Raw genomic sequence first — 24580 nt, 5'->3', positions numbered from 1 at the left:
GACAATACTGTGGTTGGTCTGGGGACAATCATAGACTATCTGGAACATTTAATACTTTAAGAGAAAGAACTAATTTGTACTGTCTTCTCCCATGTAAAAGATATGAAACAGCAGATGGGAGATTTTTTCCTCAGCCAGGAGCCTAATGAGAAGAGGCTCATAGCGGGTTGGAGAAGGGAACAAATTGGTTTTTTTGAGGATTTGGGGTAAATTGTTGGAATGTTGTGTCATAGAATACTGGGAAATTAAGTTTGGACTTACCAGACTGGTTGGGTGGCTGTGCCAGAAATAGGCTAGCAGTTGAAAGCAGGGGTGAGTGTTGTAATTAGGGGTTGTTTGGTGAGTGCTGGTTGTAGAATCTGAGGTTGTGAGTGTTAATATTAGTTTGTGCTAAGTGGTTCTGTGGTTTGATGGCATTGGAGAATATCAGAATAATTGCAGGTAGCTGGTTGTTGGGGGCCAGCCCCTGTTGGGGAAAAAAGCCAGCATAATCTCAGTTGTGATGGGCCAGGAGAGGTTTAGTATCGGGCAGACTGTTCCAAAATAAGGAAAATCAGCAGCTTGATGTTGATATCTACGTCCAGCCTGGTCATCCCAGAGCAAAGTCTTGGTGGTTGGATTGTTGGTGAACTTGGGCTCTAGTTATTGCTGATTAAAGCCAGATTTGTTCATAATAACACTAGGCTCTTTCATGATTTGGTTGTGTTACAAAGACCTGGTTAGGCAAAGGTAATATTCTTGGAAATCTGCCCATGGGCCCAAGGCCAGGAAGGTGTCATTGATATTTAGGTATAATGTGTTTGTGACCAGGGACACTGTTCCTAAGATAGGAGAATATGAGCCTTGCATATTAAATTAGGGTGAACAAGTTGAACAAGCTGAATATCCTTCTAGGATATGCTGCCCAGTTGGTTCTCTTTCCAGGCTCAATGTCTCTTGCTGATGTTGGAGAACCCATGCCTTCTCATCTGAGTGATAGCCATCTCCATAACCTGGAGGCCAAGTCTGCAAAATCCATGGCGTTCACTGCCTCCATGATGACCATGGGCTAATCCCAGGTAATCTCTGCCCAACACATGCAGGCAATCAACACTAGATCTCATGTTTGCTTAAAAGAAGTTATGTGATGATTTGGATATAAAGGGCACTACATCTAATCCATTGCTGTAGTCAGAGCATTTCCTGGTCCAATTAAAAATAAGTGCTACCTGGGATCTCTGCAGGGCAATACCCATTAGGAGGAGTCACTCCAGGTATCTGATGGATCCAGAGGGTTGCCATTGGGTGCTTTAGGAGTTTTCCAGTATTCTGATAAGCATTTCTGGCAACTGGAGACTACCTGGGCAAAACTGCACATGTGACCTCTTTCTGTCTACTGATTCCAGGTGCCCTTTGATTTACTGAGGTACTCCAGGAGATGAAGCACCAGAAAAAACACCTAGAGCACTATTGGGGAAAGACTAAAAGTGAACCCAAGCCAGTATAGGTACAAGCTCCCATAGCTATGAGAGAGGTGAAAAGTCACTACTTTATTGTGTTGGTGGCTGCTGGCTGGCTACTTTATTTAGGACAGTAAATTCTCTCTTAAGGAAGGATGATTAGGAAGAGTTCCCACTGGGCAGCTGTGATTGGTTTTGCTCAGCAATTTGCTGACAATTCACTCAGATTCATTGAAGCCTGGAGTCCTGGGCAGAGTCTCATGTGATTGGGGTATTGGCTAGCTTTGTTACCTGGTGTTCTTTTTGACCTTGTACTCTGAGGAAGTGAATAGGGTGCTCTTTAATACTTGCCACTTACTGGCTTGAGCCATGACTTCTTGTGCCCAAGATGGGGTTGAAAGAGATCTGATTATCTAGAATCAAGAGGATATTAACACTTCTATTTTGGAGGGGGTGATGTTGGCAGCTTGAAAGAGATGGTGGTACCCCCCCCCCTCCTGAAAAGTCAGTCCTGGACCCAGCAGTGTTTTATAACCATCACCAAGTCTCCAACCTTCTATGTTTAGGGAAAGTTGTTAAGCACGTTGTGTGAATTCAGCTATAGAGCATCCTAGAGGAACTAGATTAGCTGGACTCTTTTCAGCCATGGACATGGGACAGAGACAGCATTGGTTACTCTAGGTGATGGTCCTTGTTAGCACCTTGATGAGGATAGGGTACCCTTCTTGGTCCTATTAGACCCCATGGCAGCTATTGATACTGTCAATTGTGGTATCCTCTTAGTCTGCCTGCAGTAGTTGGTGTTTGGGAGCACTATTCTGCAGAACAGAACAGAACAATCTCATTGGGTGGTTTCTGTCAGTGGTAATGGGGGAGTTTGGCCCAGTGGCCTATCTCCTGTGGGGCCAAAGTATTCAGTCCTCTCCCCTTTACTGTTCAACTTTTATATGAAGGCACTGGGAGAAGTCATCCAGTGCTTTAGGATGTGTTACAATCAGTAGCCATATAGTCAGCTTAATGTTGCAAGATGACATTAACTGTTTGTCTGTCATGGTTCTCTGACAACTCCGGTATTGTTTTTTGGGGTAGCATTGTTCTGAGGGAGTAGCTCAGTGATTTGGGGGTCTTCCTGGACTTGCTATGTTTTTATAACCTTTGCCAAGCTTTGGCTGGTGCCAGCTGAGGACCTGACTACATGGACTCATGCTGTTATCTCCACATGGTTAGACATCTGCAATGCACTTTCTATTGAGCTGTCTTTGAAGACCACTAGGAAACTACAACTGATCCAAAATGCAGCCTTATTGACCATTACTAATTACTATGCTCATTTATTTACATACATCTGCAGGTACATCTTGCATACAGGATTTGTTCTTTTCCATATACCAGCTTTCTCAAGTCTGAAGTCTTTCAAATGTTTTGGACTACAACTTTTATTATTTCCCAGAATTGCAATTAAAAAATTGCAATTGAAAATCTGGAGAATCCTCCTACTTTTTCATATTGATAATATAGAAATATATTCCAGTTAGCCCCTTTTGTGTGAGACTGGGATTTGAACAGTTAAATTGAATGAATCTGCTAAGAGCACCATATGAATCTTTGATAAGCTGGCAGCAAACAGCTGTCTGTCTTGGCAAGATTCAGCCCATTCTTTGGGTTCTTCTGATTGATTGATTATGTGCCAACAAGTCATTTTCGACTCTTAGCAACCACATAGATAGACTTTCTCCATGATGATCTGTCCCTAACCTGGTCTTTTGAGTCTTCCAACGGTACCTTCATCACCATTGTAACTGAGTCCGTCCACCTTGCTGCTGGATATCTTCCTCTTTAGATTCTTCTGGGGAAGAAATATTGAAGGTCCACCCCAATGAAGTGAAGTAGGTGGGAGCCTAACAATGTACCTTCTTGGTTGCTGCCTCCTCACTTGGGAACACTTTCTCTCCTGAGGTTTAGAGTACCCCTAATGTCCTGAGTTTTAGGAAGGCCCTTAAGGCCCGGCTCTTTGGCTATTTGGACGTTAATGATGACAGAGCTGCCTTTAGTTTTTATTTTCTTTTATAGGTCAGTGTGATTTTGTAGTATTATTGTAAATAGCCTTGAGTCCAAGAAAGTAGATGATACAAGTAGTCTTTGCTTAATGACTGTTTGTTTAATGACTGTTTGAAATTACAGCAGCCTTGGAAAGGATGCTTTATGGCCCATGAAGCATTTCCAGATGTCGTAAAACATTGCACTGCCACCCCCCCCCCATGGTCACATAGCTACATTTTGGGTGCTTGGCAACTGGCTCTGATTTACGACCAGTTGCCAAGCGCCCCGCAATCATGTGATCGCCATTTTCAATCTTCTCTGCTGGCTTCCCCATTGGAAGCCGTCAGGGAAGGTTGCAAGAGGAGATGCAGTGGTGGGCAGTTTTGGAGCTCAGATCTTCAGGATTTGAGGTCCCTGCCTTCACACTGCTGCGAGGTTTCCCCTCCCCTTTCAGCGGTGTGAAGGCAGGGACCTGAAATCCTGGAGATTTGATATTCATGACTGCCCAGTGCTGAAGGTGGAGGGGAAACCTCCCAGCGCTGGGCAGTTACAGAGTTCAGGAATTGAGCTCCATGACTGCCCAACACTGGGGGGCTTCTCCTCCCCTTTCAGCACTGGGGAGTCATGGACCTCAAATCTTCAGGTGCTCCATTCATTGCTGAGAGAGGGGAGGAGAAAGAAAAAGCGAAAGAGCTTGTCTGCTGAAGGATTTCAGCTCTGCATAGAGCTGAAATCCTTCAGCAGACAGCTCTTTCACTCCGTCCACTTAATAACCTAGGAGATCGCTTAATAACCACAATCGGGAGTGCCCAGATTGCAGTTGTTGAGCAAAGCAGTCACGTGGGCGTCTTATTTAATGTCTGCTTTGCTCAACGACTGAGATTCCAGTCCCGGTTGTGGTCGTTAGGCAAGGACTACCTGTATATAAAACCTTATATAAATAAAATCAGGGCTGTGGTGATCAAATGAGAAGCAGCATCTTAGCAGAAGAGTTTGTGGTTATGAAGGTACTTAGGAGGCTCTTGCTTTCCTATTTTTTCCCCTACTGTTTGAAAAATAAAATGAAAATCCAAGTGACGTAATTGGGCCTTGGATTCTGTTCGACCCATCCATTGGGGAGGGAGGGGGTATGAAAATTTTAAAAGTCAATTGGAATACCTGGAGCCTGCTTATTTTTGCAGCGCTACTCTAGGCAGTTATCTTTGTACCTGGAGTAGGGAGACAGTTAATCCTCTGTTCCATAACTGACTAAGGTTGAATAGTAGGAGAATTGGTTTAATCCAGAACTAACAAGACCTCTTTGACCCCACTGTTGACCAGTTTGGCAAGTTCACATGACCCACTAATCAGCAAAGTATGTTGTATGAGAAAGGCTGTTGTGTGTTGCTTATTAAAGAGAGGAGCCACTCCAATCTTTTGTCTGGACCCTAAAAAAAACTGGAGCTAATCCAGAGTAAAGAATTCATGAAGCTTCTGCCAGTTAACTTTGCTGAATGACTAGGACTACAGAAATCCAGAGAATCACTAGATAGCAATGTGGAACTAAATCTAAATCAGATCTGGTAGGCCCAGAGCAGGGGTCCCCACACTCTTCAGCTTATCAGGTCCTTCATGGAGTTTTAGATTGTTCATCTATCCCCAAACATTTATTATATGAAAATAATTTAATAAATACTACTTTAACTAATAGTAAATCATGATAATAATAATAGACATTGCAATACCTGGAGACAGCAGAATAGAAGAGAAAGAACTGGAGGAAATCACAAAATATAAAGACCTGCAAATAGAAGTAGAATGACTATGGCAAAAGAAAGCAAAGATAGTACCAATAGTAATAGGCGCCTTAGGTGCAGTCCCCAAACACCTAGAGCACCACTTGACCATCGGCATTGACAAAATCACCATCAGTCAATTGCAAAAGGCAGCTTTACTTGGAACAGCTTATATCCAGTGACGATACCTTTAACACCATCAAGCAACAACATTTGCCTATCCCGGGTCCTTAGAAAGGACTCGATAGGTGGATAAAAATGCCAGATCCGGCCTAAACATCTGGCTGACCGCAACCAACAACAACAACAACAACAACAATAATGACAACTCAAGGGCACTCTCCCTGGTGGCTGACCATCCAACCCTGGGTAACACTATCTCACTGCTACCCACTTCACTTTCAGGACTAGCAACTGATGTGGAGCTCTACAGAGACCCCAAAAGATTAATTGACCCCAATTGACCTTCCATCATTTATCAACCACCTATTGACCACCAGACAATTACTGACCCCCTTTTGACCCCCAGATATTTATCAACCACTTCGATAGCCCCATCAATTCTTTGGGGAACCCTGCCTTAGAGTAATTCAAATTCTAGCATTATAGGAACATGGTGAGAAAAATAACATTTACTGTATCCATTGTACTAGAAACACTGTAGTTATATAACTCCTAATAACATAAATAATCTTATTTCTTTTACCTCTGCAGGCTGTATATAGTTCTATCAAGAATGAAAAGCTACAATGGGCCATGTGAGTACCCCTATTTAATGCCTATAGTAAAAACTGCATTCCTTTTCTTAGAATGTTTTAGTCTTGCCTTTTCCTTTGAGCTTTCTACTGGTTTATTTTCAGCATAAATCCAGGATGCCTCACAATGAAAATAAAATGTGCTGCTCTCTGCTTTACATCTTGTTGTAGACCCCTGCTCCAGTTGGATGTAATTGCGGAGTGGATCATAATTCCTTTGAACAAATCAGGTGGTTTATTAAGAATTTTTAATATCTATCATTCATATTTCCCTCTTGATAAAAGCCCTATCCATACAGCCTCTTTGATGCAACGTGAAGACATCCCTTTTTCTCATTGTCAGCCTATTGTTAAGGCAATCTAAAGATGGCTTTCAGTGTTCAGGTGCGGGAGTGAAGTTTTCCATGTTTTGCCGGCCCAAGATATTCCATGTAGACAATCTAGGACACATGGAGGAGATTGCTTGGGATGATGCAGAGAAGGTGAGCAATCTCTTCAGCTTCAGTTGGTCTGATAGGTCTGCTGCAAGACTGCCACTGTCCCTCCATTTGCTGCCTCTCTTTCTGTTCTGCTATGCTGTTTTGGCTGCAAGGGAGGCTGGAATCCCCAGCTTCCACAGCCACCTTGTGGGTTTATTTTCCTTCTGGTGAGTTGACCAATCAATCTAAAGTGATCACTGCCTCTGCTACTCAACCCAGAGTACCCAACAGATGGATACTGCATATACACTTCTTCTACTCTTGTATACCAGTTCTGTTCATGTGACATTGTGGTACAGGGAGTCCGGAGAGGCCCCATGAACATTCATGTAGAGACTGCATCTAGGTTCCACAGATTTGGGTAACCAGTACATTGCATTCAAGTGAGATAAATCCTTTGTTGCCAATTAGTGGTTGTTAGATTAGTAGGTCAACACTCCTTTGGGGGAAAAAAAATTGATTGGACAGAGCACCCAGGCTATACAAACACTGTCCTGGCACACATTCTGTATAGTGATTGGTGGTGGCTGAAACTTTTGTGTCTCAGCCAAGAAAACCACCAATGGTTTCCCATATATTTCCCAGATTGACCCCGAACCTGCTGGCTTTTCACAAGGCCCTGAAGATGTGGTTTTGCCAACGGGCTTGAGTCATGGGAGTGTGGTGGAGCCAGTGCAGTGGCTGTACTGATTGTTTTGATGAGTGGCATATTGGGCTGTTAGTTTAAGTATTTGATGATTTTTTTTAGTGTGTGTGTGTGTTTGTGTGTAGTTTTTAAATTATTGTATTCTTTTTTGTTTTTAGATTTGTTTTAATTATTTCTAAGCCACTCAGAGTCATATATATATAAGATGGGCAGCTATATAAATTTCAATAACTAAATAGTTAAATAAAGAAATGCAGTCCATTGGTACAGACAGTGGCCCAGGAGGGTCTTATTCCAGATGCATGGTAAAGGGTGGGCAACAGGAGTCCATCCCACCTCCAGGACAGGAGGAAAGCACAGCAAAAGTGACTGCTGTGTGCGGATGAGCCCATTGAAAGCTGAATTGTCTAGTGTAAGGGACTTTGTCAAGAGTTCAATATAAGATGGGTAGATAAGGAATTGAAAAAGTTTAGTGAAGAGTTTGATTTGTCTTAATGGCACTGTATTTACATGTATGTGTAAATCTTCCTGTTTAGATTTAGGAAGAGTTTCCAAATATTGTGTCTCATTGAGTCTGGGAAGTTTTCCAAGATCAGCATGGGAAGTAATTTTCCTGTGTATTTCTTGTGGAGATGTGAGAATTTCTGATGAAGTAAAGAATGTTCAAAAAGGCAGACTGGGATTTCATTAGAAGAGCATGTGCAGATTATATTAGACTTTAAATTTCCAAAGAAATTTTCACAACACTTGATATGTGATAAAGTTATTGCAGCTAATCAGACTATAACTACAAAAAAGGCAAGAGAAGCACAATATATTCCAGCAGCAAACTATATTCAGCTAAGGTTCATGTGCAGTTACTGTTCAGTGCCCAGCTGGGGACTTACATTTCCTTTACGCCTCTTGAAAGGGTCCAGTCTAAATTACTAAGGAAATTCCAGGTAGCGCCTTGCATTCCAAATGCAGTATTAAGGAGGGAGGCAGGGCTGTCTAAAGTCAAAACAGGTATGTAGATTTGCATCATAGCATACTGATTGAAGTTACTGGGGTTTTTTTTGATGTACTCGTGATATACTCTTGTTACATGCATACTTTTCAAGTTTCTTCTCCAGCACAGCTGTTTAAGTCCTGCTGTTAACTTATCCTATAAGCAGTACTTAGACATAAGTAAAGCATTTGGTAAAGTTGACCATAGCCTCCTTTTTGATAAAATGGAACAGTGAAGGATGGATGGTCCCCATTACCAGATGGAAGGAAGTATGCAGTGGAGTACCCCAGAGTTTTCTTCTGGCTTTGTGCTCTTCAAAACTTTCATAAGTGACATAGACAGTGGGATAGAAGGGATGCTCATCATAGAAGATGATGAAGTTTGCAGATGACATAAAGGAGGAGGAGGGGGATTGCTAACACATCAGAAGACAGAATCAAGGTTTTAAAGGATCTTGGTAGACTTGAATATTGGGACCATAATATCTCCACTCCAGGCTAACTAAGTGATACTATGGAGGTCCTGTCTTAGTGCCTGGAGGCTGTGGGGGTTTGGATGGGCAACAGCAGCCTTCAGCTTAACCCAAGCAAGACTGAGTGGCTTTGGGTGTTGGGCCCCCCTGTTTCAGGGTCTTTCCCATCTCTTGTTCTGGATGAGGTTTTACTACCCCAGACAGATCCTGGGTGCAATCTGGGGGTCCTTCTGGGCTCACAGCTTCTATTTGAAGAACAGGTTGCGGCCGTGGCCAGGAGGGCCCTTGTACAAGTATGTGTTATGTGCCAGTTGTGCCTGTTTCCTAGACTGGGAGGCTCTGCTGGTGGTCACTCACGCTTTAGTCACCTCCCATTTGGATTACTGTAATGTGCTGTACCTGGAACTGCCCTTGAAGAGTATTCGGAAGCTTCAGCTGGTTCAGAAAGTGGTTGTGTGGGTAGTTATGTGTGCTCCACAATCTGCACGTGTTACATCTCTGCTCTGTGAGCTGCATTGGCAGCCAGCTTGCTTCTGGGTTCAATTCCAGCTGCTGGTAATGACATATAGAGCCCTACATGGAATGGGACTAGGTTACTTGAGGGACTGCCTCTCCCCAATTACATCTATTCATCCCATCAAGTCCAGCAGGAGGGGCACATTGTGGGTCCTGTCAGCCAGGAAGTGTTGTCTGGTGGGACCCAGAAACACATCCTTTTGTGCCATGGCACCCACCCTGCGCAACATCATCACCCCTTGGAGATGAGATTGGCCCCAGCTCTGCTGGCTTTTTGTAAGACCCTAAAGACATGGTTTTGTCAACAAGCATGGGGACATAAGATTGTGGTGGAGCTGGTGCGGTGGCTATACTGATTGTTTTGATGAATGGAATTATGGGCTATGAGTTTTATGTATTTTATGATAATTGTGTGTGTATTGTTTTTAAATTGTTGAATTGTTTTTTTCTGTTTTTATATTTGTTTTAATTATTTATAAGGTGCTCAGAGTCATATATATGAGATGGGCAGCTATATACATTTGAATAATAAATGAACAAACAAATAAATAAATAAAGCAAATTATATTGGAATTAAAAAGAAGTGAAATTCCTTTGAAACTTTGAGATACCACAACTGAAATTTTACCAGATATATCTCTGGATATACTTAGAAAGAAGAGGAAATTGAGATATTTGACAATTGTTCTGCAAGACAAAAATATTACATATAAGTTTTTGTGGATGCAGGCAAAGGTTTAGTTTATTTTGTCAATGATGTTAACAAGTTGCTTGAGTCTGTATCTGTAGCAGAACAAGAGAATGAAGACAGAGATTTGACCCAAGGACAAAAATTAGATCACACACATGGCCGCACCCAGAGCTCCAAGGACCCTGTCTACTTCCTGTGAACTAACATCCCAGATAACATCACAAGACTGTTCCTCAGTCACCTCCATAGGACTTACCCAGCTGTAGCTCCAAGCAAATTTGAATGATTTTATCCCCCAGTTACTGAGAATAGTCCTAATAGCAACCCTGTAGATGCTGCACCGATCCATCCTGACCTAAAAGGGACTGGATCACCCTGAACAGGGCTGCTAGCCAATACTTGAATGCAATAAGAGTGGAGTAAAAAGCCTTTTTTGCCACCCTTATCACCACAAGGTGATAACAGAGTCTCTCTGCAAAGACAGTCTGCTCTAGAAAGTAGTTGCTGGGTAACAGACAACTTTGGATGTGCAGTTAAAGATCATGAAATAGCAGTGTAATATATCAGGAAAGGCTATGACCCTGCCCAGCAGGACAATTTGGCTAGGTGGTCTTCCTCAGCCAGTCCATTCAATAGGAAAAGGTCCTGTTGGTGCTGTAATCATAAAAGAGTCTCCCATAATAACTTTCGTATTCCCTTTATTATCTTGTGTAAAGCAGAAGGGGGATGCTGGCATCTGGAGGCTATGGGTGAAATTTAGAGTGTATAGATCTACCATTGATTTCAACCCTGACATTAAGTCCCTGCCCCCCCCCCAAAATAACGAATGCATTGGAGCATTGGGAGATGAGATTCTTCATAAATCCTGCTAATTTCTCCCATACTTCTTTATCCATGTCTTTGTAAGGGAGGAATATGAGCAGGGAGGAACCATGAGCAGCAAGGACAGACCTCCTAAGGACATTTGCAGGGCATTGCATCGTTTTCTAGATTTTCATTTCCTTAGAGTCTTTTAATGTGGCTTTATATTAATATACTCACTTCCCTGCTTAGCCTACCCTGTCTTTTCTCTGGTACAGCTTTTAATGTGAAGGTTTTGTATCTAAGCAATTTTGGGTCCTCTGTTAACCAAGTTTGTTAGAGAAATATTATATCATAGTTAGAGATAAAGGTGATGAAATTTGAGTACAAAATTTTAGAGTTCCAACCAGCTACATTCCACAAGACTATGGTAAGGTGGACCTTAGTAAGTGATTAACAGTTCAGATCACTTCTAGTGTTTGGTTTTATTTTGACAGACATTCATGCAAGGTTTGGCTCCCACAGGGGAAGTGACTCCTGAGAGCCACTCTCATGAGGCTTATCTGTGCCGATTGATCCTCAATTATCTGTGTGTGTTTTTGATAGTCAAATTGTTGCTTATCAGCTGACTGGTATTGATTATGTGAACATGATTTTTGGCATCCTCATCTAGCTCCTGCACTGATTAATTTGCATTTGCTGGAGGATGCAATTGAGGGATTACAAATGGGTGAGATATGGGTGTTAGCAGTATGGTAAGCCTCTTCCTCAAGATTTTTATTTCTGAAGGCCCTGGCAATTAGTGTTTTGTCAAAAGACAAATAGGAAGAAGTCAAGTTAGCCCTGGGAGCCCTTGGTTGGTATTTTGCATATCTTAAGTTACTCAGGACAGTAGAAGCAGCACTCACAGTTTGTTTCTAGAACTTACCCCAACTGTCTTGAACAGTTGGTAAAACCAGATTGATTAGTGGTTTAGCTGTTATGCATGTTGTTGCCAGCATTTCTGTCAGGTCATCCAGTCAGCTTGATCTAAGTCTGGCAAAACACTAAAGGGATTCCAGGGATTCATCTGTAGGTTCCCTTGCTGCAGATAGCACAGTTTGCTTCGGCTTTTTCTTCTCAAGGGCGTGGTTGGCAAGGCAGTCTTGGAGTTATCTCCAAGGGTTTTAAAGTGACAGTCTTCTCTTGGGCAAATTGAATTAAGAGTGGTCTGCCTTCCTCTTACCGAAATACAGTAAGTGTATGGGTAATATTAAAAAGATGTCCAGAAAAGACTTCATTTTAAGTGGCATACCATGGATTGCTTAAATGTCACAGAATTCACTTGCAGTCTCTTCTAGATGGAGGCCATTCAGCTTTCAATAAATCTATCTGTTGCTTTTCACCGTATAATAGCTGACTTATAGACAGAGTAACTGCTTTCTTAGGTCCCCAACATCCTCTGTTTGCTTTTTTGTTAAAGATGTAGGGTGATCTGGTTAGTCTGTAAATAGTATTTGCCATTATCTTGGCTTTCACTTTTTCACCAAATTGGCAATTTGGCACTCTCTGTTCATTTCTTTCCCTCTTGCTAAGTTTGGAGGTGGAGTTTTATAAGTTGTTGGTTTTCAATCTCTGCTTGTAAATTCCACTCCAAGAGATCATATCTATCTGGATGGCAAAGGAGTTGTAGTACTTACAGAAGATGGCTGCTTGTTAAAAATCTGTCAATTTTCTGCTATTTTATAGGTTTGGATGAAAGCAGTGTTGCAGGCTGTGTATGCTGTCTCTTCTTCCTTTTCCCCATGTTGCAGATTTTCAGAAGATCTTGTAATGTGTAATACTGAATACCTGTTGGGCTTAATTTACAAATTATTAATGACTCAGTATCTGAAGAGGTCGAAGTTTACATAGTCAAATGGATGCAGAACTTGAATAGACTACTGCAATGCGCTCTACATGGGCCTACCCTTGAAGAGTATCCAGAAGCTACAGCTGGTCCAGAATGCAGCCGTGAGGGCTATTTTTGGAGCCCCAAGAAGGACCCACATAACACCATTGCTCCACGAGCTGCATTGGGTACCAGTTTGCTTCCAGGTCCAATTCAAGGTGTTAGTTATCACCTTTAAAGCCCTACATGGCATGGGACCAGGTTACCTGAGGGACCGCCTGTTCCCCATGACTTCAACCCATCCCACCCAATCACACAGAGAGAGCATGCTCCAGACCCCCTCAGTAAAAGAGCTCCGACTAGCGGGGTCCAGAAGGTAGGCCTTCTCTGCTGTAGCCCCCCGCCCTTTGGAATATCTTGCCCCCAGCAGTGAGATTGGCCCCCTCACTCCTGGCCTTCCAGAGGGATTTGAAGACCTGGCTCTGTCACTTGGCCTGGGGTGGGGAGGGAAGACATCAAGTGCGGGGATGGCTAGCCTCTTAGAGCCCTAGCGTCTGCATCTCTGAACCTTCAGCCTCTTGGACTCTTTCTTTTTTAGTAATGTTTTGTACAGGTTTTAGGTTTTATGTAATTGTATATGTATTTATTGCTTTAATGAGCTATGAGCCACCCAGAGTTCCCCATTAGCAGGGGATGGGTGGGGGATATATTTAATAATAAATACAATACAATACAATACAATACAATACAATACAATACAGTAGTAGAGAATCAGAATTTCAAGGAAAGAAAAATATTAAATTGACTCTAAATATTATACTCAGAGAAAATTGGTGTAAGATATTTTATAATTAGTATATTACCCCAGTCCTGATTGCTAATATGGAAAACTTTTTTTCTAAAAAAAAAAAATTTGTTAAAATGTAACAAATAGGTTGGATCATTTTTCTATATGTGATGGCAGTGCTATAAAATCCAACAGTTCTGAAAAATAGAGGACTAGAGTTAGTCCTCGCTTAACGACCATTCATTCAGCAACTGTTCAAAATTACAATGGCTCTGAAAACATAGGCTTATGACTCATGCCTGAAGATATGGCTGTTGCAGCGCCCCTGCAGTCACCTGATCAAAATTTGGGCACTTGGCAGCCTGCCCATACTTACAACTGCAGGGGTGCTGCAATCCCCCTACCCACCTATCTCCCCCCCCATCTATGCCCTTTTGGCCACCCCGCACAGTGGCACTTGGCAGCAGTGCTGGGGCTGGGGCAGAACCAGTGACCCGAGGCCTTCAGCGGTCTCAGCCAGCTGCCACTGCCCCCAGGCCTTGACTTCAGCCCCAGCACCGCCGCTGCCACTGAGAAATGCCACCTCATGCCCCACACTGCTGGCCTTTGCCACCTCATGCCATTTCCCAAGCTGCACCGCTCCTTCCTTCCCTGGAGCTGGCATCCCATCATCCCATCCCTTCCCAAAACCATGTGTCCCACACCTTCTGCAAGCCAAGCCTCTCCTTCCTTCCCTGGAGCCGTCGTCCCATCGTCCCATTCCTTCCTGAAGCCATGCACCCCACACCTGCTGCGAGGCACCAGGTGCGAGCTGGCATCCCATCATCCCATCCCTTCCCAAAACCATGTGTCCCACACCTTCTGCAAGCCAAGCCTCTCCTTCCTTCTCTGAAGCCAGCGTCCCATTCTTGCGAGACCTGGGAAGACCAGAAGGTTCCGAAGGATTGCAAGAATGGGACGCCGGCTTGCAGAAGTTATGTCATTTGCTGATGTTATTGTGCTAACAGTTGCTCAACCCAGAGTTTCCTAAAAACACTGATGGAACATATACAGCCCTGTGGTTCAGTATCAAGCTGCTAAATCAATAAAGAGAAAACTCAGGTGTCAATGTGGAACTTGGCAGAAAATGAAAAGCAACTTGTGTGTTGATTAACCAGCTTTAAAATTATTGGTAAAATGGTCACATGTTTAGGATACTTTTTACAAAAAACAACAAAGATTTATTCAGGAATAATTATTTACTAATCTGGAAATATATAGATTATTAACATTAGTGTGTCAGGAAACTGGAAAGGGCTGATACCCAAGGAAGCAAAGTTAAATGAAAGCCATTAACTAGTTGCACAGTGCTCTTTAACTTGCTTACTACTTTACTCTGTTTATTTTTTAAAAATCATTTCCCTATTTAAGCAAGAAAAGGAGTATATTTTCATACCTTACAGGAAGAATCCTAGTATTCTATTAGTTCTATAATTCTTGTTAATGTAGATGAAATTAAAAGTGATTTTACAGCAAGAGCATTTACTCAAATAATACAAACACATTCAGAACCAGTGAACAACTGAAAATAATTTCTTACAAATTATACCACTACAAGGACAGGATGCTCCTCTGTTACTATTTAGAGCTCTAGTAAGTTAGGCTTCAGGAAGTTCTGTTTGTCTATCCTCCAAGGCTTCCGGATCTCCACCGGTCACTCAGCTTTCTGTGATGACTCAGTCATGTGACTGTTGGGAAATTTCTCTTTAGAGAAGTCTTTAACTTTGGGGGGTACTTGATGGATTCAGTTTCAGGTTCCTGAGTTAGGATTCCTCACAGTTCCTCCTGGGTCTCCCAGAAATAACCCTCTGGAGGAGGAGGAAGCTGAAAGTATTGTATTGTGCCAAACAACTACGAAAATGTTCTAGAATGACCGATCTTGTTATCTACATCAAGGGATATATGACTCAGTCTGTTATATATATGTTCACTTTCATTTTGTCTACTCTTTTGCTTTATTTTAAAGGAGAGAATGATGCATAACCTCTATTATGGGATTATATACACCTTTTTTCCCTAACAGGTGATGTGTTTAACAGAACAATCTATAACATAAAAGAAAGGCTTTTGGAAGTCAATATCTGGTCATTGGATGTCCATTTCTATTACTTTTAACACTGTTTTGAAATTAGATTTTATTTGTTTATATTTATGTTGATTTATCAGTTTGTTGTATGGTTGAAGAGTATGGCAGTATAAAAATATAGTAAACAAAAACACTCTTGTTTTATGTAACATTCTATACTATCATTTTAGGTGACAGTTTTGAGCCAGAAATGATGGACACTTGTGAACCACAGGTAGTCCTCGACTTACAACCACAAATGGAACTGGAACTTCCATCGCTAAACAATGTGGTTGTTAAGTGAGTCATGCCCGTTTTTATGACTTTTTTTGCCACGGTTGTTTTATATTTATTTATTTATTTATTTATTTATTTATTTATTTATCAAATTTGTCACCACGCATCTCGTTAAAAACCAGCTTTGGGCAATTTACAGAGAAGATAAAGTCAATTAAAATACAATATAAAAACAGTTTTAAATAATAAATTCCAAGAATTGATGGAATTGGTGAGTAGCTCAGGGAGTGTCATCAGGGCCCCAGCCACCCCCAGGATTGATTAGAGTTCTTATCACCCCACGCAAGCTGGCAGAGCCAGGTCTTTAGTCCTTTCTGGAAAGCCGGAAGGTAGGGGCCCGCCACACCTCTGGGGGGAGAATATTCCAAGGGGTAGGGGCAACAGCAGAGAAGGCTCTCCTCCTGGGCCCTGCCAGCTGACATTCTCTCTGACAGGGTCTGCAACATGCCCTCTCTGCCTGACTGGGTGGGATGAGTTGATGTGATGGGGGTGAGACAATCCCTCAGGTAACCTGGACCCATGCCATATAGGGCTTTAAAGGTGATAACCAACATCATGAATTGGACCTGGAAGCAAACTGGCACCCAGTGCAGCTCCCGCAGTAAAGGTGTTATACATGCCATCCTTGGGGCACCCAAGATTGTCCGCACGGCCGCATTTTGAATCCGCTATAGCTTTTGGGTACTCTTCAAGGGTTTCCCCATGTAGAGTGCAATAGTTTTAACCAAGAGATGACCAGGGCATGCGTGACTGACCGGAGAGCTTCCTGACCCAAGAAAGGGCATAACTGGTGCACCATACGAAAGTGGGCAAAGGCCCTCCTGGCCACAACTGCCACCTGCTCCTCAGGCAGGAATTGTGAGTCCAGGAGGACTCCCAGATTATGCACCGGGTCTGTCTGGGGCAGTGCAACCCCGTTCAAAACCAAAGATAGTAAATTCTCAGATACATAGGGGCCTCCAATCCACAGCCACTCCATCTTACCAGGGTTCAGCTGAAGCCTGTTGCACCCCATCCAGACCCCCACAGCCTCCAGGCTCCGCAAAAGGGTGGTCATGGCATCATTCAATTCACCCAGGATGGAGATGTATAACTGGGTATCATCTGCATATTGATAATACCTCATCCCATGGTGGCGGATGATCTCACCCAGCAGTTTCATGTAGATGTTAAAAAGGAATGGAGAGAGTACTAAACCCTGTGGCACCCCACAGTGGAGAGGCCATGGGCTGGACCTCTCACTCCCAATCCAACACCGATTGGGATCGACCTTGGAGGAAGGAAGAGAATCATTACAAAACTGTGCTGCCCACTCCGAACTCCCTAAGTCAGCCCAAAAGGATACCATGGTCAATGGTATCGAAAGCCTCTGAGAGGTCAAGAAGAGCAAGGATGGATGCATTACCCCCATCCCACTCCTACCAGAGATTATTCATTAGTGTGACCAATGCCGTTTTAGTCCTGAATCCGGGCCTGAAACCTGACTGAAAAGGGTCCAGATAATCCGTTTCCTCCAGGATACACTGGAGCTGCAATGCCACCACCTTCTCAACCACCTTCCCTAAAATGGGGAGGTGGGGGACTGGACGAAAATTGTCCAATATGGTGGGGTCCAGTAATGGCTTCTTGAGGAGGGCATGCACTAGCACCTCTTTAAAGGGAGCTGGGAACACTCCTTCCCTCAAGGATGAATTCACCATCGCCTGGACCCACCCACATGTCACCTCCTGAGCCTTAACCAGCCAGGAGGGACACAGATCTAGTTGACAAGTGGTGGCATTGACCATCTGGAGGGCCCTTTCCACTTCCTCGGGTTCACAGATAACAGGGTAAGTCCATACCTTGGGCATCTCCATAGACCATGCCCCACACTTGGCATCCAACTGGGACTGGATGTGAGTGATTTTATCCTCCTGATGTCCAGAAAAATCCTCTGAGCAGCCCTGTAAATGGGCCACTGGGCCCAGATTGGGTGATCCTAAACAGGGCCGCTTGGCATTCTGCAGGTGCAATAAGAGTGGAGAAATATTAAGCAAATCACACAGTCATTAAGCGAATCCAGCTTCCCCCATTGACTTTGCTTGTCGAAAGCCCCCTGGGGAGTTCACAAATGGTTATCATGTGACCCCAGGACACTGCAACCATTGTAAATACATGCTAGTTGCCAAGTGCCCAAATGTTGATCACATGACTATGGGAACGTTGCAACGGTTGTAAGTGCAAGGACCGGTCATAAGCCACTTTTTTCAGCGCCATCATAACTTTGAACAGTCATTAAACAAATGGTTGTAAGTTGAGGACTACCCGTACATGTATTACTATTGTCCCCAATATGATAGAGTCCATACTGGTAGATTGCGCTGTTTTGCTCTTTTAAAAACCATAATGGATCCCTTATATTGTTATCTCAGCCATACTACACAAACATGAAACTGTTAAGGAAGGTTGTTCCTTTGGAAGAAGAAACCAAGGAAGGTTGTTCAAATTAATTGGGCTTCAACCTCCAGAAAATCTCAGTGCATTGGACTAGGTTGAGCAGTAAAAAAACATCCTGGAAAAAAGTAATGCCAAATCAAGGAGATTCTGTCTTTACTCATCAGTATGCTGGTGACATCCAGCCTGTTTTTTAATTTTTGGAGTTTTGTGGTTTTTGTTTGTTTCAATCTGAAACAGTTCAATTCAAACTCTCATCTGCATTCTTGGTTTCCAGTACTTCTGGGATTGATAATTCTAATTTGGAAACCTGACAGAGTAACAAATTTTTAGTTATGATGGTAGGTAGACATAGCCTGGTGTGTTTTGTAATCTCTTAAAACTACATGTATGTCCATGAAGTAACAAGACTTGACTTGAGGGAGACTACCTTTTTGTGTGAGGGATATGCAGTACATCATCCCACATTGAAACGTGATCCATAAGAAAAAAGAAGCATTATTAGCTGAGCATGCATGCATGCATGCATGCATGCATGCATTTATTTATTTATTTATTTATTTAGTATGCCGCCCTTCTTCCCCAATGCATGGCTCTGGGCAGCTCACAATTAAAACCAAAAACCCAAGCCATTAAAAAACAATACCATATAAATAATTAAAATTAATTAATCAATTAAAATCCAACAACCCTCTACATAAATACTAAAAAACATTCAAGATGACGGGGGGGCAAGGTCAATTACCCCACAGGCCACTTCCACTGGTGGGAGCCCCCATCCGGCCCCCAGGCCTTCTGGCATAGCCAGGTTTTCATGCCTTTCCTGAAGGTCATGAGAGTGGGGGCACACCACACCTCGGGAGGTAGATTGTTCCACAGAGCGGGGGCCACCACAGGAGGTATTGATGTTAAGGAACTTCACAGCTTCTCTCCTTAACAAATATTCAGTGTAGCATCAGAGTTGAGCAAGACATTTCACTACCCTTTTTATGTGTGTTCTTTTCCTCCCTTCAGGCCAAGTACTAATAATTTTATTCTTTAAAATGAAACAAATTGCACCCCTTGATTCACTGTATTAGATCAGTTTGTAATTTTTTTCTTGTTTTTAATGTGAAAGTTCCAACGTTTCATAATATTTTTAATCCTTTTAAAATTTCTGTGTATTCTTTTGAACAAGAATATGATTCTACTTCAAGAAAACACCTTAGAAATAAAGCTAGAAAGTACTACTCCTTCCACCCCTTCTGCTGATGTTACATTAAAGAATTATCATGCTATGATGCTTGAATGATATCTAGTACTACAAAAGTATTAAAGTGATACAGAAAAAGGGGATATTGTTCCTCTTGCTGTTTAAAAATAATTATCTGTACGTAACCTCTGTAGAATGAAGTCCAGTCAAGATGGCAGTATCAGGTGCCTGTTCTGTCCTGTTGTCTATACATCAACTGCCTGTTTTGTTCATGGCCTTTCCCCCATATAATAACAATCTCCCATCTTACTGAGAAAATCAGAGGTAACCTGGGACTTTGGATTCCAGCCATATATAGTTCCTGTTCCTCAAAAGACACTGCACTAAACAGGTTTCCGATTTGTGCTTCTCAGTCTCCAGTGCTTCAAAGCCTTGGATGAATATTGATGGTATATGTCAAATAGTTGGAAGAGGTGAATCTCTGATGCTTCTTTGCCCCTCTAGAGATGAAGAAGAGCTGCGAAAGTCCCTTTCAGAACTGGCAGACCCCAACTCAAAGTCCATCAAACGCATCAGCAGCTGCAGCAACCCTTTCTTGGACTTCTCACAGGATCCCAGCATTGCTATGTACAAGCACGGTCTTCTGGTGCGCAAGAGCCATGCTGAGCCAGATTGCAAAAAGAGTACGTGTGACAGTAGTAGCATGTGTGTGAGTGGAGGGAGAGGAGCAGGAGGGCATTGGGGGTGCTCACTCTTTCTTGGAGGTTCCAAAAAGGATAATTCCTCTTTGCCAGGCTGAATTATAAAACTTGGAATGCAAGAAAGGAGGGGTTTATTTTACAGGGGTCAGCTTTTAATCCTTTAGTTGCTTCAAGGCAGAATTCCTTCATCTAGGAAATACATTGTGGGCTGTGAAATCTTTTAAGTTTTGCCAAGGCAGTCAGGAAGTTTGAGATTAATTTCAAAAACCTGACAGTAAGGAGGCAATGATTATATATTCCCAGTAGGATTATCTGTTGAAGTTTCCATGAGAATCAGATGAAAAACATACATAGTACAGGAATGACCATTGGCCACTCTAGACAATATTTACATGCATTTCTAATTCCTCTAAACTTAATTAGAAAACATTGTTTCAACTGCCCATCACAAGGCGCTCTGTTTGAAGATTTAGTTCCATATATTTCTCATTCTGTTTTCTTTTAAGTGGTTAAAACTGGTTTACTGATTTCCACATGAAACAAAATTATGCTGCCCTGTGGTAGTTGTAATCACGATAACATAGGTCTTATACACCAGCATAGGATTATTAACAGTTTTAATATTCAGATATTGGATGGTCTTCTATTGACTTAGCAGTTAGTTTTCTTTTTTCCAGATCCTCCAGTCTATCATTTACTTTTTACTTCTTCACCCCCATAGTGGTTGGGGGCCTATGGCCTCCTGGCCACACCTGACCTTTTTTTTTTTTTTTACTACAAATTGTGATGCAAGAAAAGAACAGCAGCCCCTTTCTCAATGAACAGGAATCTAAGTAGGATGCAGCAGCAGACACACGTACAAAGAGAAGGGGGAGAGTGAGACAAAGGAAGCTATAAAGGAAGAAAGGAGAAAGACAGAGAAGAAAATATCATGTTTATCAGACCCATTTCCTGATTTTAGTCTCTCCTCTTCTTGATTTTGGCCACCTCTTTTTCCCTGGCACTTGGGAATGTGGCTTTTCTGACATTGTGCGGCATTCTGTTTCCACAAACATGGTTGATACCTGCACTTCAGGACTGCGACTTAATCTCACATTTCTCTAGGGATAGGAAGAAGACTCTTGAAGCAGGTAGCACTTAGCAGATGTAATATAGGTTAGGAGAATATAAAGCTGGAGCCTTTCCTTAGATGAACAGTGCCACAAATAGTTGCACATATTGGTGTAGATCACAAGGCTATACCATGCCATGGAGTTTCATGAAATTAATATTTCAAGACTATTGCCAAATTCCCCTTCATGGATCACTGCCTTGTCGTGGCGAAGGGGCTTGCGTAACTCAGTGAAGCCATGAGCTATACCGTGCAGGGCCACCCAAGACGGACAGGTCATGACAGAGAGTTCTGACAAAATGTGGTCCACTGGAGAAGGAAATGGCAACCCACTCCAGTATCCTTGCCAAGAAAACCCCATGGACAATGTTAAAAGGCTAAAAGATATGATGCCGGAAGATGAGCCCCTCAGGTCGGAAGGTGTCCAATATGCTACTGGGGAAGAGCGGAGGGCATTTCCAAGTAGCTCCAGAAAGAGTGAAGCGGCTGGGCCAAAGCCGAAAGGACGTTCAGCTGTGGATGTATCTGGAAGCGAAAAGAAGGTCCGATGCTGTAAAGAACAATATTGTATAGGTACCTGGAATGTAAGATCTATGAACCAAGGCAAGCTGGATGTGGTCAAACATGAGATGACAAGATTGAACGTCGACATCTTGGGAATCAGCGAACTGAAATGGACGGGAATGGGTGAATTTAATTCGGGTGACCATTATATCTACTACTGTGGGCAAGAAACCCTTAGAAGAAATGGAGTTGCACTCATAGTGAATAAGAGAGTGGGAAAGGCAGTAATGGGGTACAACCTCAAAAACGACAGAATGATCTCAGTGCGTATCCAAGGCAAACCATTCAATATCACAGTCATCCAAGTCTATGCCCCAACCACTGATGCTGAAGAAGCTGAAGTTGACCACTTCTATGAAGACCTACAACACCTTCTAGAACTGGCACCAAAAAAAGATGTCCTTTTCATCATAGGGGATTGGAATGCTAAAGTAGGAAGTCAAGGAGTAATCAGAATAACAGGCAAATTTGGCCTTGGAGTACAAAATGAAGCAGGGCAAAGGCTAATAGAGTTCTGTCAAGAGAACAAGCTAGTCATAGCAAACACTCTTTTCCAACAACACAAGAGACGACTCTACACATGGACATCACCAGATGGTCAATACTGAAACCAGATTGATTATATACTTTGCAGCCAAAGATGGAGAAGCTCTATACAGACAGCAAAAACAAGACCAGGAGCTGACTGTGGCTCAGATCATGAGCTTCTTACTGCAAAATTTAGGCTTAAATTGAAGAATGTAGGGAAAACCACTAGACCACTCAGGTATGACTTAGATCATATTCCTTGTGAGTACACAGTGAAGGTGATGAATAGATTTAGAGGATTAGATTTGGTAGACAGAGTACCTGAAGAACTATGGACGGAGGTCCGTAACATTGTACAGGAGGCAGCAACTAAAACCATCCCAAAGAAAAAGAAATGCAAGAAAGCAAAATGGCTGTCTGATGAGGCTTTACAAATAGCTGTGGAAAGAAGGAATGCGAAAAGCAAGGGTGAAAGGGAAAGATATAAGCAACTGAATGCAGATTTCCAGAGAATAGCCAGGAGAGATAAGAAGGCCTTCTTAAATGAACAATGCAAAGAAATTGAGGAAAACAATAGAATGGGGAAGACTAGAGATCTCTACAAGAAAATTGGAGATATGAAAGGAACGTTTAGTGCAAAGATGGGCATGATAAAGGACAAAAAAAGCAGGGACCTAACAGAAGCAGAAGAGATTAAGAAGAGGTGGCAAGAATACACAGAAGGACTATACAAGAAAGATCTTAATGACCCTGATGTCCACGCTGGTGTGATCACTGACCTTGAGCCAGACATCCTAGAGAGTGAAGTCAAGTGGGCCTTAGGAAGCATTGCTAACAACAAAGCTAGTGGAGATGACAGTATTCCAGCTGAGTTATTTAAAATACTAAAAGATGATGGTGTTAAAGTGCTGCACTCAATATGCCAGCAAGTTTGGAAAACGCAACAGTGGCCACGGGATTGGAAAAGGTCAGTTTACGTTCCAATTCCAAAGAAAGGCAACGCCAAAGAATGCTCAAACTATCGCACAATTGCACTCATTTCACATGCTAGCAAGGTTATGCTCAAAATCCTACAAGCTAGGCTTCAGCAATACATGAACCGAGAACTACCGGATGTACAAGCTGGGTTTCGAAGAGGCAGAGGAACTAGAGATCAAATCGCCAACATTCGCTGGATCATGGAGAAAGCACGAGAGTTCCAGAAAAATATCTACTTCTGCTTCATTGACTATGCAAAAGCCTTTGATTGTGTGGATCACAACAAACTGTGGCAAATTCTTAAAGAGATGGGAATACCAGACCACCTTACCTGTCTCCTGAGAAATCTGTATGCGGGCCAAGAAGCAACAGTTAGAACCGGTCATGGAACAACCGATTGGTTCAAAATAGGGAAAGGTGTACGACAAGGCTGTATACTGTCACCCTGCTTATTTAACCTATATGCAGAGTACATCATGAGAAATGCCAGGCTGGAAGAATCACAAGCCGGAATTAAGATTGCAGGGAGAGTCATCAACAACCTCAGATATGCGGACGATACCACCCTAATGGCAGAAAGTGAAGAAGAACTAAAGAGCCTCTTGATGAGGGTGAAAGAGGAGAGTGCAAAAGCTGGCTTGAAACTCAACATTAAAAAACTAAGATCATGGCATCTGGACCCATCAATTCCTGGCAAATAGAAGGGGTAGAAATGGAAGCAGTAACAGACTTCATTTATTTGGGCTCCAAGATCACCGCAGATGGAGACTGCAGCCATGAAATTAAAAGACGCTTGCTCCTTGGGAGGAAAGCTATGGCAAGCCTAGATAGCATATTAAAAAGCAGAGACATCACCTTGCCGACAAAGATCCGCATAGTCAAAGCTATGGTTTTTCCAGTAGTAATGTATGGCTGTGAGAGCTGGACCATAAAAAGGCTGAGCGCCGAAGAATTGATGCCTTTGAACTGTGGTGCTGGAGAAGACTCTTGAGAGTCCCCTGGACTGCTAGGAGGTCAAACCAGTCAATCTTAAAGGAAATCAACCCTGATTGCTCATTGGAAGGATCGATAATGAAGCTCAAGCTCAGATCTTTTGGCCACCTAATGCGAAGAGAGATCTCTTTGGAGAAGACCCTGATGCTGGGAAAGATTGAAGGCAAAAGGAGAAGAGGACGGCAGAGGATGAGATGGTTAGATAGCATCACTGAAGCAATGAGCATGAAACTGAGCAAACTCAGGGAGGCAGTGAAGGACAGGAAGGCCTGGCGCAATATGGTTCATGGGGTCACGAAGAGTCGGACACGACTTAACGACTAAACAACAACAATTGCCAAATTATTCTGGACATAACATTATTTGATCAAAACAATAAAAAGAATAGGACAACAACTTTATTTATTTATTTATACAATT

General features: G+C 42.6%; 1 protein-coding gene across 1 annotated transcript in view; it reads left to right on the top strand.

The window, feature by feature from the left end:
- LOC103062811 (PH and SEC7 domain-containing protein 1) overlaps nucleotides 1–24580 on the top strand; it is a 124789-nt gene that overhangs the window by 85798 nt on the left and 14411 nt on the right. Inside the window, exons 10-11 of the mRNA XM_088144263.1 lie at nucleotides 5969–6012; nucleotides 19790–19968. Coding sequence (XP_088000389.1) covers nucleotides 5969–6012; nucleotides 19790–19968 — 223 coding nt within the window. The remainder of the gene's footprint in view (nucleotides 1–5968; nucleotides 6013–19789; nucleotides 19969–24580) is intronic.

Source organism: Python bivittatus, unplaced genomic scaffold, assembly GCF_059951505.1.
Source record: "Python bivittatus isolate LINGU-HERP-01145 unplaced genomic scaffold, Pbiv_v1 ctg000400_np1212, whole genome shotgun sequence".
NCBI lineage: Eukaryota > Metazoa > Chordata > Lepidosauria > Squamata > Pythonidae > Python > Python bivittatus.
The sequence above is the reverse complement of the archived record's forward strand: the minus strand, read 5'-3'. Positions and strand labels throughout refer to the sequence as shown.